This window comes from Bombus vancouverensis, chromosome 3 (genome assembly GCF_051014615.1).
Source record: "Bombus vancouverensis nearcticus chromosome 3, iyBomVanc1_principal, whole genome shotgun sequence".
Taxonomy (NCBI): Eukaryota; Metazoa; Arthropoda; class Insecta; order Hymenoptera; family Apidae; genus Bombus; species Bombus vancouverensis.
In genome coordinates this window covers 12,780,868-12,796,129 of record NC_134913.1, presented here as the reverse complement: position 1 = coordinate 12,796,129, position 15,262 = coordinate 12,780,868, and the positions used below count along the sequence as shown (strand labels likewise).

Genomic DNA, 15,262 nt, shown 5'->3' with positions numbered 1-15,262 from the left:
TCCTTACTATAATCTACGAGTCTAAAATACAAATAAATACATTATTATTATTTTAGCTATGCATTCGAAATGTTTCAATGTAGATCGAGGATAGAGATAATATTAAAACGCAAGAAACTATAATATCCGCGAAGTAAATTTCCTATGTTTCTAAGTACGACCATTTGCGAGCAAAAAAGTACATCGCTCAAAGCCTTCATCAGCCAGGCTACTCTACTCTCTCATGGACAGAGAATCGATCTAATGAAGATAAACAAATCTTGCAACGTGTAGCAGATCACGGAATCGACATACAGTACATTGAAAGTAACTGCTCTATAATAAAAGCCGAAAAGAAGGATCGAGAGTAAAATTCCCATTACAATGTAAGACGATGGGTCCGTCAATATTAGCAGAACAGGTCCGCCGCGAATAATGTCGCGTTTGTTCATAGTGAGGAAAACATTACACCGGCAGAGAGTGGGGACGGTGCATAAAAGTTGGCGTATCTCGTGGTTCGACATCATTCGATGTGTGTTCGCCAGAGAGTGTTACACAAGGCAACGGGGATTTTGTTAGACTCGTGAAAGTTGCTCCTTAATCGAACGTAATCGTCGGTCAACTGTTCCGTTGATTCATCCAACTTCAACGCGAGCTACGAAAGGAAATGCTGCGCCCGTGAGTATCTGCTATATTTCGTACAAGCCAAAGACAAAATGATCGTTCGATCGCTTAAACTCCAACTTGGACGGTTCTAGCAACTGTTATTGGATTTTCGACCAGCCATCAACAAGTATTCGCTATTTTCCTGTAGTTCGTTACAACACTGGTAAATACATAACAGACGTTTGCTCGCTATCTACGTTTCGTAACGAAAATCCAATCGTATCGTGATCGAACTTTTCATAATTATCAGATTATGCAGTTGTCGACGTGATACGAAATGATATGGTGTACGATCAGAACGCACTGCTATTTCTCTTTCTTTTTCCTGCTCGCTGCAGCAATTGTAATTTGATTTTGAAACAATATTTTCTTCTATTAAATGGAAATGCAAAACGACGCGAGCAACGTGCACGAGTTAGATTAATTTAGACGTACGTATTTAAGGAAAAGCGAAATTTGTAAGTGGTATGGAAAATTTGATATACGAATATCTGATGTATGTAGCAAAAAAATTGAACAAATTCAGTCTCGAGAAAGTAGAGTAAACCACATTTAATGCGTATGTTAGATTGCTATGAAATTAGATGATATTTAGTATCGTGGAATTTGCTTCAGAATTAATACCTGTAGTAATTTTAAGTTAATAACAAATTAATGAGTGAGATAGATTATTGTATAGGATTATGTAATATTTATTTACTTTTGGAGATATTTTGTTTCGTAATAGTATAATGAAATTCATGTTTCAACTAGGAAATTTCACGTATACAATATTCATCAAAAAATACGTGTATTTTATGGAAACATTTTTATCAGTTACATTTAAGCTGTGTAAATATCAAATTTGATTTTATATTCGTTTCATATATCTCTTTACATTATTGTACTTTATTATTATTGAACATGGATAAATCTAATTTTTTAATATTCACGGATAGAAGCAAAGCTCGAGATATGTTATAAACATTTTTGAGCAAAATTAATAGAATCTGATAAGCATTTATAGAGGAACGATCAAGTTTCAATAGATTCCAACGCGTGTTGTCTTTTATCGTTGGCTTCACGATCAAATAGAAATGTAATTACATCCTGTTAATTTGTTTAAACGGACACAGATATGAACGAAACTATTGCACTTGTCTAATTAAACTATCAAGCATAGTATTTCTATAAATTTGAAAACTATCGCGCAATAAATACAAAGTACGAAACTTTTGATACAATTATCGATATTAGTAATTTTGATCGTAGTAGCTATTAGTAAATTGAAAAGTTACAAGTTACAGGTCACAGACTTCTCTTTTACCATTTCATAATTTTACATCGAATAGGTAGATTTGTATCTTATTATAATTTATAAAATTAACTTTACGATAAAATAAAGCAAAGTTTCATTTGTTTCGTTTTACCAAACTTCCTACTGTTACGCAAAGGTATTTGTTACCGCTAATAACTTGTAATTTGTGACTTGTAGAGTTTCGCTAATAATATTAATCCGATTGTACAACGACCAACTTGGATTATAACATTTTCCTTTACGTGACCAGTCAATCCAAACATTAGAATTCTCACGAATCCTCATGAATCTGTCTGTAACAGTGATAAATTTAGTTAGACTCGTTTGCTTACGTACTTTTAAATAAAGAACAGATTTGTTAGAAGATTTATTCCTTTATTCCTATCGCGTTGTAACATTACACGGTTGGTTGTTAGGAGCAGTTATCTTATTTTAGTCGATTGAAAAATACAAAGACCGCGGATGATTAAAGCACTATGGCCACGCGATATTATAATTTAACGCGCTTACTCTCATGAATGTACTATACTATCAGAACTCGTTACTTATCGCCTATATATGTGTGTAAAATAAATATCCTACAGTATATCTTTTTTACCAAGTTTCCCATTCAATTTCATTCAATTCTTTTACCTTACTTTGCATATTACACTCGAATGTATATCTTTTAAAACTATTAGGGCCAGCTACATAATCGTAATAGTCGTGTCTCATTCTCGATGCTAGCGATCAGACTGCGGATTTTTATGCGTTTATGAGAAGTTCGAAGATGCAAAAGCGCAGAGAACGCATATAATATGCAAATATGTATGAAATATCCAAAGCAAAATATTTGTTATAATATTTCGTAAATGAAACAAATTTCTATTTCGATTCGATCTTTTTTTTCTTTTTTTTTTTTTTTATTAGTTATATTCATAAAGATACGAAAGCTATCGATCTAAGCTAAATACGAATCTATTAAGGATATTTCAAAATGTTTTATATAATACAGACGATGTATCCTACTGTACGAGTTAGAGTATTTGTTGTATATCAGTAAATGTAAAACGTATTTCGAACTCGTTAAAGGCCTTCGGATACTAGTCATAAAATTTCACTATAATGATATCTCGAAGGACGATTTCTACATACTCTTTGGACCATGATCCGTTTTCGATCGTTTCAATGCACGATAGGAATGCAACAATGTGGCAATTCGTTAGAAGGATACGGACGAACCAAATGAAAAATATTCTAACGAGTTCTTCGACGATGTAGACTTTCAAATCGTTGAACCAAACGACTATCCTCGACCTCGTCGCTATTTGAGAATCTAACGTCGCACATGGCCGAGTATAAAACGAGAAAAATAGATAACAACGTTCCTAAATGATCAATTTATAGTGAAACGTCTTAGACGTGTTTTTCTGTCTCCTTCTCTTCTGTCGACGTATGTTTGGATTAGAGATAATATTATTAGTTTTAGGCGTAAAATTTTCATAATTACGTTGTGAGGAAATACAAGGACAAGTCAAAAGGTACGGAGAGATTTGAGAAATTAAAACAGTTTAATATTTCATTTTTCTATGTAAATCCTGCCACAAGTTTCGATCAAAATATGAAACTACTTCTATCGCTACATTTATTATATAATTTCTCACTTTAGCATGAAGTTAATGATTTCCCAAGAATATTAAAAATCAGAATTTTATATTTGCGAAAACGAGGGCTAAATTGAAATATAAAAATGTAAAAATTACACCAGGACTGACGAGCCTTCGAGTACTTGGCTCAAATATTTCATAATTTTATAACGTCCCACTCTGTTGTTAGATTCAGAAAAGATCTGCTGTTAGATTTAGAAAAATCCTATCTTTAGATTTTCGACATTCACAAATTATTTATTGAAACGTTCATTAAAATATCTATCGAACGTTACGAAATTTATGTAAAAATTCGCAGACTATTAGTGGCAGCCCTGATGACGCTGGCACTGGGCATACCAACGTCCCAGGATGTCGACAACGTTGCAGTAGATTCGGAAGCAGATCTGCTAAAGGCCAAACAATTTCTCGAAAAGATCAACAACGAACACGCGCAATGGAGCAACAAGTATACGCTGGCCGATTGGGACTACGCGTCGAATTTGACTTCAGAAAATTTAGCAAACAAACTGAACACGTCCACAGAAGCGGCACAGTACTTCAAATCCGCCTGGAAGAAAGTGAACGAGTATCCTTGGAGCGACATTAAGGACCCAAATGTCAGACGGCAATTCAAGAAGTTCAGCGTTTTAGGACGTTCAGCGCTTCCCGAAGATGTAACGATTCAATTATTATCAAGCTACAGCATATTGACTTTCAAGTACACTGGCTCACGAAAGTATTTAAACGCTCGCTACACAAAATTGTACGATTATCGTGATCACATTGGTAAAATTTGAAATCGATCAGAAAATGTGTATAGAAGTTACAAGACATTTATTGCGAACATATATTTGATACAAAAATTAGTATACCGCGTGAATAATGGTCTTGAAGATGTAATTAGTACTAAAAATTATCTCATTAAATTTAAATTGTTTAAATTAATACTATCGTTGGTGATCGTTGCGAAGATTTGCAAAGATTCGTTCGAAATTCTACCAATATAAAGACGATAGTCGCTTCTCGTCGCAATATCAGCGAAATTTCAAAATGTTTTGTATAAGAAATTTCTGTGAGCGTTGGGATATATTCGAGAGCCGCTGTACGTACAGCCGAGGAAACCGGAGATGAAAAGTGCTGGATGATAATCGATCGAACGTTTGCTACAGAGCTACCAAGAATACGAGAAAATTGTAAGTGACATGGAGAACATCTATAGCACCGCGAAAATCTGCGATTACAAGAACCGAAGTAAATGCGATCTCGCTTTGGAACCGGAGCTCACGGAGATTCTGATGAAGAGCCACGATCCGGAGGAATTGAAGTACATTTGGGTCGAATGGAGGAAAGCAACTGGCGAAAAGATGAAACCATTGTATGAAAGATACGTTGAACTGAGCAACTTGGCTGCTACATTAAACAATTATTCCGACAACGCGGCTTACTGGCTGAAGGATTACGAGGCTGATGACTTCCCCGAGCAAATTGGTAAGTTAAACATTGAGAGATGATATATCAGTAATACAGCGTATTCTACAAGAGAAAATAAGAAATAAATATCGCATAAGCCATAGATCTACAATTTCATTAAAAAGTTGGAACAAAAATAGGAAATAACAGCAGATAATATTATAATTTAAACTATAATTTGATAAAAATTTAAAGGAGATTTAATATCTTTTTAATATTAAGAGAAATATACAGCTCTAAACGACTCTCTCATAAATTTATCGTTAGAAACATTTCTACTATAATTAATATCTCATAAAAGATTCATTTACAGAAGTAGCGACTTTTGTAAGAAATATTTCTAGCAAGTTTTAATTAAAATATAAATATTTCTGTCGATAATGACAAGTGAAACGTGGAATGATGTTTTATAAATATTCTATAAACACTTTATTGCGGGAAAATACAAATATCTCGTAAGAAGCGTAGAAAGTTTACAGGAGAATGTTTAGTAATCGTTTCGAAATTGTTCAAACAGAAAAAGATGAAAAAAAAGTATCTAGTCCTTAACATAAATACTTAATGAGTTAGAAAATATTCAGAAACGAAATACGTATCGCGTCTCATGCATCGATATATGAACTGTGATGAATTAATATTTTCGTTACATAACGTGATTGTTAAAATTAATATTTCTTTCTTAATTTTAATACAATACATTATATTTTTCAAGGAAATATACTTCTCTCGTTAAATTCAATCCTTGTCGTTAAAAGACAATATTATCAAAAGTAAAATTAATATATCTCTACGAAAAGTATTGTGTGCTTAAAAATCGAAGACAAAAGAAAATAAATTCTAATTGTCACTGAATATTAGACTTCCAATGATGAAACCAACAACTATTTCCATCCTATTTGAAGAAACTGTAAAGTCATAAATGGTCCTTGCATCAACATATGAGACGTGAAATTTCTATTACCAAGTATCTGATAAACTATCTAAATGTATTTATGTAAATATACATAATACATATAACATTTTATTTTATTGAAACGCTTACTAGCTTAATAATCATCTTGCTTCCAAAACGAAAATATTTTTTCTTTGACTTCAATAATACTTATGAAAATAGAAGTTCAAAAATGTTTCAGTGACACTGTTTAACATCTAATTCTCAACATAAGTCCGAATAAATATTACTGAAATGCTACATTCATTTGTAATAAAATATTTTCAGAGGCACTCTGGCAACAACTGAAACCTCTCTATTTGCAATTGCACGCATACGTTCGCCGAGAACTTCGGAAAAAATACGGTGAGGATATCGTTTCGAAAGATGGCCCCATCCCAGCACATTTATTGGGCAATATGTGGGCGCAAACTTGGGCGAACGTCGCAGAGTTCGCTATTCCATATCCGGGAAAACAAATGCCAGATGTCACCAATGCAATGATTAAACAAGGTTTGATTAGCATTTAGACGTCAATTAATAACGTACATATACATACATATAGTAGAATTTATTTCGTAAAGAAAAAATTGGCAACAGAAATTGTATAACTCACTCTCTATAACGTTAGAATCTGTAATTTCATATTAATTATGAATGTATAAACGAATCTATTGTGCTATATTCTAATTTATATGCATTCGTTTCGTTGCCCGGCGTACATTATGCTGGTGTTTATATTATGTCTGTAAATTTTACATTTAGATATAAAATCTCTGATCCTGATAGTACAAAATTATTTGAAACATTTTGAAATGTTTACTTTATAATTCTGACGAGTTGTTCAAAGGTCGCTAATTTATTTTTATATTTCGATTTTGTAGTCAATATGTAGAGATTAAATTAAGTGGAGAAAATCCACCAATATTAACAACACAGGAGGAATATTATGTCGATGTAGGATATAAAGAATACAATAATATTAATTATTATAGAGGATTAAAATCCTTAAAAGATTAATAGACAATATGTTTAAAAAAGAACTTCTCGTATGATGATCAGAATAATGGTAAATACTAATATGCATAAATAGTAATATACAAAAAATATTTGTAAAATAGGAAACTATAGTATAGTATATTTTTAATTATAAGTATAATATACGTCTGAAATACTAATAGATATATCAATCGATAACATATGCCTTAAAATATTTAGAGATCATTTGATAATTAAAAAATAATAATATTTAGAAATTACTTCCAGTATGTAAAAGCTACTATATCAACATTTCATATAAATTCAATGTTATTAAATCTAACGTATCTTTTCAGTTTTTGATATACAATTTTTCTTCAAATACGAGATTTTTTTCATTATGTTGATCAATGTATCAAGCTAAGAAGTTAGAAGTCAAACTTACAGATAGATTCCTGTATTCTTTATATAATCGTCCTCAGGATACAACGCAACAACTATTTTCCGTGTTGCTGAAGATTTCTTCACCTCAATCAATCTCACCGCAATGCCAGATCTGTTCTGGGAACGATCGATATTAGAAAAGCCAAAGGATCGCGAACTGATCTGTCACGCGAGCGCTTGGGACTTCTATGATGGCAAGGACTTTAGAATTAAACAGTGTACCAGAGTTAACATGGAAGATCTGTTGACCGCGCATCACGAGATGGGTCACGTGGAATATTTTTTGCAATACAAAAATCAACCCAACATTTTCAAGGAGGGTGCGAATCCTGGATTCCATGAAGCTGTCGGCGACGTTATATCGCTTAGCGCATCTACACCGAGTCACCTGAAAACCATTAAGTAAATGATATTAATTATACATACTTTACAAAATATTAATTTATATATTTTGAACTTCAAACTTTGATTAGTCCATCTATAAAGTGTATATAATGAATTCAAATACTGAAATAATTTGTATACATTTAATTTAATAAGGTATTAATGCAACTACATATATGTGCAATTTTTTTAGTAGGGACGTAATCTTTATATAAATTAATTCCTTGTATCATAGTGTATGAAAATATAAAAATTTGATAATTAAAAACTGAATATTTTATAATGGAAATACATTTTATTATATCTTAGATTATTGGATGATGATTCAACCGACATGGAGACCAATATCAATCACCTTTTCCTGAAAGGCCTTGAAAAAATTGTCTTCTTACCATTTGCATATATGATGGACAAATGGCGCTGGAATGTATTCCAGGGACGAGTCACACCAGATAATTATAATTGTAACTGGTTAGTACTGTCTCTGAGTTATTAATATATAAATTACAATAATTAAAATTTGGAGAGATTACGAAGAGAAAGAGACAAACGAAAAATTGCAATTTCTATTGACTAAAATAATTTAATTATTATAGATTAATGTAATTATTAAATTTAATTTATCATATATCTCCTTTGATATACAACGATTTTATAATGCTGATGTATTCTTTTTAACTTGTAATTCATAAATTTTTAATTATTAATAATTAGGTGGGATCTTGCTGAAGAATTTCAAGGTATTGAACCACCAGTGGATCGATCAGAAGATGATTTTGACCCTGGTGCGAAATATCATATAATAGCAGATGTTGAGTATTTGAGATATTTCGTAAGCTTTGTGGTGCAATTCCAATTCCATAAAGCACTTTGTACAGAAGCAAAACAATACGATCCACAAAATCCAAATTCAAAACTACTACATGAATGTGATATTTATAATAACAAAGCAGCAGGAAACTTATTAAAGTAAGTTTCCACTTTTCCAATTTTATAATTCACTTGATATAAAATGACTTAGAATTTATGGAAATTTATTATTGGAATATAGGTCCATGTTGGAACTGGGAGCCTCGAAACCTTGGCAAGATGCAATGGAAAAAATTACAGGCCAGAAAAACATGGACTCTGCTGGACTCTTGGAATACTTCAAACCACTGACAGATTGGCTCACAGAAGAAAACAAGAAAACTAATGAATATATTGGATGGAAACCTAGAGCAAGACGTATGTATTCTTACAATAAAATATGATTCATATATATAATACAATACAATTCAATTTAAATACAACTACACTACACAAAATACACGACTACACAAATACAACAATACAAAAATGTGTAGTAATTTATCAAAATTTATTTGCTCCAGAATGTGTACAAACCAGATCAGAACTTGCAGCTGTTGAAACAACTGAAGCATTAGAGTAAAAAATACATTCTTCTGAATAGTATCTCATTGAATACTCCAAAAAAATTATTTCTCCGTTTTGACATAAAAGACGCATCAAATAATAGTTTATGGCATTATTTCTTGCAGAATAAAAGACAAAAATATGTAAGTATCCAGTGATAAATAAGTACATTACGAAATCGTAAATTCTTACTTTTTCCAAATAAAAATCACATTCCAATTTTACGATGTTTGTGTTATTTTGCTTTCCCCCGTCCTCTTCCACGTTTATTAGACTTATCACTACTATTTTTGTCTTTCTTCTCAGTTTTATCAGTACTTTTACCCTTTGATTCAGTATTCTTGTTTATACCAGCTTTCTTTGCCTGAAATGCGTTCTAATCAATAAATAATATCATAATAAACATATAATTTCAATAATGTAAACTATTTTCCAATAAACCTTAATCATCTTATCTGCATCAAGGTTATCGTCGTTTTGATCAGAGTCAATTTCTTCTTCCTCCTCTTCTAAGAAACCTTCTTCTTGTATACTTGATGTTACTTTTTTCTTTGATGTTCCACTCACTATATAAGGTAGAGCCACAGAACTTTTATTATATGCTCTTGTAAAAGCAGCTTTCACCTATAAAATGAGTTTTTATTATACTTTTCTATACATCACTATGTCAAAATGATTAAAAATTATCTGGAATTTATAACATACCTTACTATCTATAATTTGAAACGGATCACGATCACCAGGCCATAGAGAAATTTCTACCAATGAATCTAGATCTTCTCTATTAACAATAAAAAATAATAAAGTTTAATACTACAAAAAACTCTAATTTTTATATAACTGATCTTAATGAAATATTAACCTGAGTAAATGATAGTGGTTCATAACATCAATTGCTGTATCTACATTTTCAATACCTCCAACTGCTAAAGGTCTGAGAATAGTATTTCTAAGAGGTCTAATGTAGTCCAAGTTTATAGCCTCCTTACTCGCACCCGTAGCCAAACGTGCATGTAAAGTGATTTCCTGCATTAAGCTATAAATCATATCATTAAAAACTTCATATACAAAATATAATAATAAATGAAAAAGCTAATAATTATGACATTACCGATTAAGTTTACCAGTTTTTGAATTACGTCCAAGCCAAGCTGGAAAATTAATTTGACCACCAATGTGACCAGACATTGCTGTTCCAGGTATTACAGAAGAATAATAAGCTTGTATTGGTAAAAGAGACCAAGCATTATTACTTCTTATGGATTTTTCAACTACATCTCCTAATGCTATACTTTCAGCACTTTCTGCTACCCTTCCTAACAATTCATTTCTATATAAAAATATAAAAATAACGTTAAATACAAACAATGCTAAAATCAATATAAAGAATGAGGCATTTAACTAATATTGATTTTTTTTAATATTCCATAGATAACAACTTCTTATTAAATGAATTTAATTCTTTTTATAATATAATTCATTTTCTTGTGTATCTTTTTATAATTTCTGGTATGTAAGACAACAGACTCTAAATTACGTAATCCACCTTGCACATATAGAAGAAAAAAAGAATAAATACATTATTTTACTGAAATACATACTTTGGCACTTGAGGTATAACCATCAAGTAATTTTCTTGTACAAATAATGGTGCTATATTGTAATCATGGAAAAATAAGTTACTTTTGTCACTTATACTCATATGTTTATGTTCTTCTACGGAAAATACTTTTTTTACAACATCCCAAGGACCTAATCTCAAATCCTTATTTATATGTTTCTTTTCATTTTTTTCCTGAGAACCAGTTTGTCCAACAAATAATGCCAAATGATTTATAACTTGACGAATATCCTGATTAGTTGATTCAATTAAACGATCGAGATCTTCATTCGAAATTTGAATATTTTCTTTAAAACACATAGATTTCATCGCACCCTGCATGAAAAGAAAAAAGTCAAATAATGTGAATAACCATTAAACATAGTTGAATTCAATATTGTTTTACCCTAATTTGTTCCAATCTAGGTTTTGGAAATCGAAGGTCAAATGTATAATTAGAAAGCGTTCTCATTTTGGGATTATTTCGATCATTGCAAATACAAACAATAGGTACATCAGTTGATTTGATCAAAGTAATTAATTCCTGTAGACCACCGCGATCCTCGTTACCAGCCATTCCATCTACTTCATCCATTAACAATACGTGTTTCGATGATGGTTTGCTTTTAACATCTATAATATAGAGCATTTAAAAATAACAATGTAATTTTGTTTAAATTTAAAAACTTGATATTTTTAGCGCGTTTAATTATACTTTAGTAGTGTATTTTATTAATTATACTTACAAAAATGCGTTCTATAAGAATTGAAAGAAATAAATACTAATAATATATATACAATAATAACTAAAATTAACTAATCCATAATCCTTTTCTCCACTAAAAAAACATCTCAAATAATTATTCACTGAAGACCAATTATTTGTTTATTAGATTTTTGTGAACACCATCATGTAATTTAAAATATATAAGGATATTTCTATATTCCATATAATAAAGATCACTTTTTTAATTAAACAGTCAACATCTATTTTGTAGTCTAAAGCTTTAAATTATTTGTTGAAATAAAATATTTATAGATTTACATTTTTTCACTAGTATAATTAGTAAAATACGGATTAATAAGAATTAATTAGTTATTTCAAACTAACTTAGAAAATATGTTAATAAATAGATATACCTTTAAAATAATTTTTTATTGTGGTATTAGATAAAAGTTCTGATACTTCTTGTTGCAGAAGTTTTTTGCTTCTGGTATCTGATGCATTAAATTCTATAAGATCAAAACCTAATTCATTACAGACAACTTGGACAGTTGTGGTTTTCCCAATTCCAGGAGGACCAGATAACAAAGCAGCTTTGAAAAAAGCTCCATTATCATCTTTTGCCCAAGGACCTAACAAACAAAATTAGTAAAGGTTTAAATTGTATTAAGCATATACCAAAAATATTTTACACATGAAGAATAAAATAGTTACTAGGTCTTGTATGTTTCACTTGACCACTTTGATTTTTATGCCAATTCATTAACCAAGTGTGTATTTTCTTAGCATTACTTTTGTCCCCTTGTTGCCCCAAAATTTGTTTCATAGTTTTTGGCCTATATTTTTCAACCAATGCCTGCACTGGTATGTTCCCACTTATCTAAAAGAAAAATCTAGACAATATAAAACTGATAAAAAGGACTAATATTATTACTATTATACTTATTTATTATTTCTTACATCTTGCAAAGTATTCATTTGTATTTTTATATCTTTCACATCAATTATTTCTTTTTTATCCTGTACAAGCGATTCTTTATATTCATTCTGTTTCTTTTCAATTGAAGATTTTATTTTTTCATCCTTATTATAAAGTTCTTGTTTTAATGAGTCCTCAATTTCTCTTTTACTACTTTCGGTTTCATGTGGTGAATGTACTTTTGCTGCTTTTTTCGTTTCCTCGTTTACAGTAATTTTTTTCTTCTTTGGTGTTGACTCTTCGCTAGATTCTGCAAATTTTCTCTTTGATCTTTCTTTTGATTTTGTACGAGGTTGTGTTACATTATCACTTTGACCTGCAGGCCTTGTACGTATCAGCTCAAGCAAATCATCTTCTGATATTTTTTTTATGTTTAAGTTGGTAGCCTAAAGAATTTATAATATACAATATAATGTCTAAATAAGATTTAAATATATATTGTTAATCAATATTACCTTTGACAGTTTTGCAGGACCAGCTTGGTCACCTACTATAACATAGTCAGTCTTCTTTGAAATTTGGTGTAAAATTCGTCCACCATATTGTTTAATAAGTTCTTCAGCTTCTTCTCTTTCTAAAGAATCCAAAACGCCAGTTATTACAAAACTTAATCCTGTTAGACACTGTTCAGCACCCTGAAATTTAGACATTTTTTTTTAGACATATTTTAAATTTTTCTACAAGCGATAATGCTCACTTATTACATACAACAGGAATTTCTTTTGAGCCTGGATTTCTGGCTCCTCCTCTTTGAAGATATTGCTGATACATTGCAGCATTTTGTTTTTTCTTTTCAATCTTTTCCTCATATACATCAGAAGTGTCTATCTTTTTGGGAGAAGTTTCGCTTTTTTCTTTCAGATATTCTACTTCCATCTTAGAAATAGCAGATGAAGTTTTAGAAGATTTCTTTGTATGTTTAAATTTGCTACTATTTTCAGACCCCTTATGCTTAATGTCCTCGTCTAAAATATTATTAGAATGTTTTTTATTCTTTGGTTCATGTTCTTTATTATCCTTTTCTTGATTTGTTTTATCAGATCTTGTTTTCTTTTTAACATCCTCTTTATTTTTAATGGGTGTCTTTTCTTTATTTTCAATACTGCTTTCATGTAAACTTGTATCTATAAATACAAACAATTAGTATATTAACACAATATGTTAATAAGTTTGGCATATTGTTTATTACAACTTGTTGATTAATTGATACCTTCATTAACTTTCTCTCTCTCTGTTAAATATCTCTGCTCAATATCAGATGTATCTAACTGACGTAAGGTAGCTTCAAAATCATCATCATTATGACCTTCAGCCTCCTGTAATATTTAATAAAATATGTATATATAATCACTTTGCAACATTATTCAAATATTGTAAATTACCTTCTTTTGTAACTTTTTAGATATCTTAGGTACTTCTTCAGCTTTCTATAATATTTAATAAAATTAATATGTATATAATTACTTTATATTATCATTCAAATATTATAAAGGATGATAAGAAGAAGGATTCAGAAGTTTTAGGAAAATGAAGAAAAAAGCCCTAATAAATGTAAATGGAAAAATTAATATTTTCAGTTATAAAAACTTTTCATTTCAATTAAAACAAATGACCTGCTTGCTTTGAGAACTATTATGCTGGATGAAAATAATGAATTATTTTATTATGATAAAATAAGTGTTTGATTACAGAAGATTTCTACACCCTGTTCCTTCCATATATATGTTTGACAACTTTATACTAGAAATTGTGTATTCTTTCAGAGATTTCTAGACATACTTTAACTATTTCATTGGTAAAATATTTTACTTTCTGACAGAACAGATAATTTATTGTTTTCATGTAGTATTTTAGCAAGTTACTTGTTTTAACCAAGACAAAGAATTATATTGTAACATTGAAAATAATTTTTTGACCTATATTTATTATAACTCTTTTCCTTTATTTGACAGGTATTATTTGTTCTAAAAATTTTGAATCCTTTTCTTATTGTCTTCCATATGTATTACCTGCTTTAATGACTGTCTAGATATCTTAGTTGCTTCTTGTCTGTTTACTGGATTTTTACCAAACATATCAGCAGGAGAAATGATTTTAATATCTTCATTGGAATCAGATTTAATAGCTTTCTTCTCCAATAACTTTGTCTTCTATGACAACCAGAATATATTATATTATATTTATCGACACAAATACCACAATATCCCCATTTTAAAAGTAATGACCAAGATTTGAAACTTTAATAACTTAAACTACGATAAACAATTATATTAAAACCTTGGGCCGTTTACGTGGCGATTGAGATTTGTCCTCATCTTCGTCAGACGAAATAATAATTCGTTTTTTGGTAGCTTTCGCTGGAGCAACATTGGAATTTGTTTTAATAGTTTGAAAATAGGATCGTATATCCTAAAATGAAATAACAAAATATTGAGTTATAAAACCTGAATTCTAATTTCAATAAGTATGTAATCCTAAAATGTAGATATACTGATGAAAACAAATGTAGTTAACCTCGATTATTAGTTTTTAATAGAAAATTTCAAAACTTACCCTTGGCATGTTTCAAACGTACTTTAATTTGATAGAGACGCAATATTTAGATCAACCGAATGATATTTTATACGAGAAAAATAAACAGATAATATAATTAAAAGCACACTGATTTAATGAATGACGCATCAACGCATGCTTTTACGATACATGCTGTTATAGTATTGGTATGTTGGCATCATAATTTTGAACTTCAGTAACGAATCTAAGTCT

The 15,262-nt window shown here is 30.2% G+C and overlaps 2 protein-coding genes across 2 annotated transcripts; one reads left to right on the top strand and one right to left on the bottom strand.

The window, feature by feature from the left end:
• The first annotated feature begins 492 nt into the window (after positions 1–492).
• Positions 493–9,417, top strand: LOC117153818 (angiotensin-converting enzyme-like). Its single transcript, XM_033328214.2, has 9 exons — positions 493–657; positions 3,887–4,244; positions 4,740–5,058; positions 6,260–6,484; positions 7,432–7,795; positions 8,087–8,248; positions 8,492–8,746; positions 8,829–9,004; positions 9,151–9,417. Exons 1-9 carry the CDS (start codon positions 647–649, stop codon positions 9,207–9,209), a joined length of 1,929 nt encoding a protein of 642 aa, XP_033184105.2. The 5' UTR covers positions 493–646; the 3' UTR covers positions 9,210–9,417.
• Gnf1 (germ line transcription factor 1) lies at positions 9,386–15,249 on the bottom strand. Its single transcript, XM_033328213.2, has 17 exons — positions 15,050–15,249; positions 14,774–14,905; positions 14,506–14,646; positions 13,879–13,923; positions 13,707–13,812; positions 13,205–13,620; positions 12,952–13,131; positions 12,478–12,882; positions 12,232–12,397; positions 11,934–12,149; positions 11,200–11,426; positions 10,795–11,129; positions 10,305–10,523; positions 10,056–10,229; positions 9,899–9,974; positions 9,635–9,817; positions 9,386–9,557 (listed from the first exon to the last, which is right to left on the bottom strand). Exons 1-17 carry the CDS (start codon positions 15,056–15,058, stop codon positions 9,429–9,431), a joined length of 3,159 nt encoding a protein of 1,052 aa, XP_033184104.1. The 5' UTR covers positions 15,059–15,249; the 3' UTR covers positions 9,386–9,428.
• Positions 15,250–15,262: the final 13 nt, after the last annotated feature.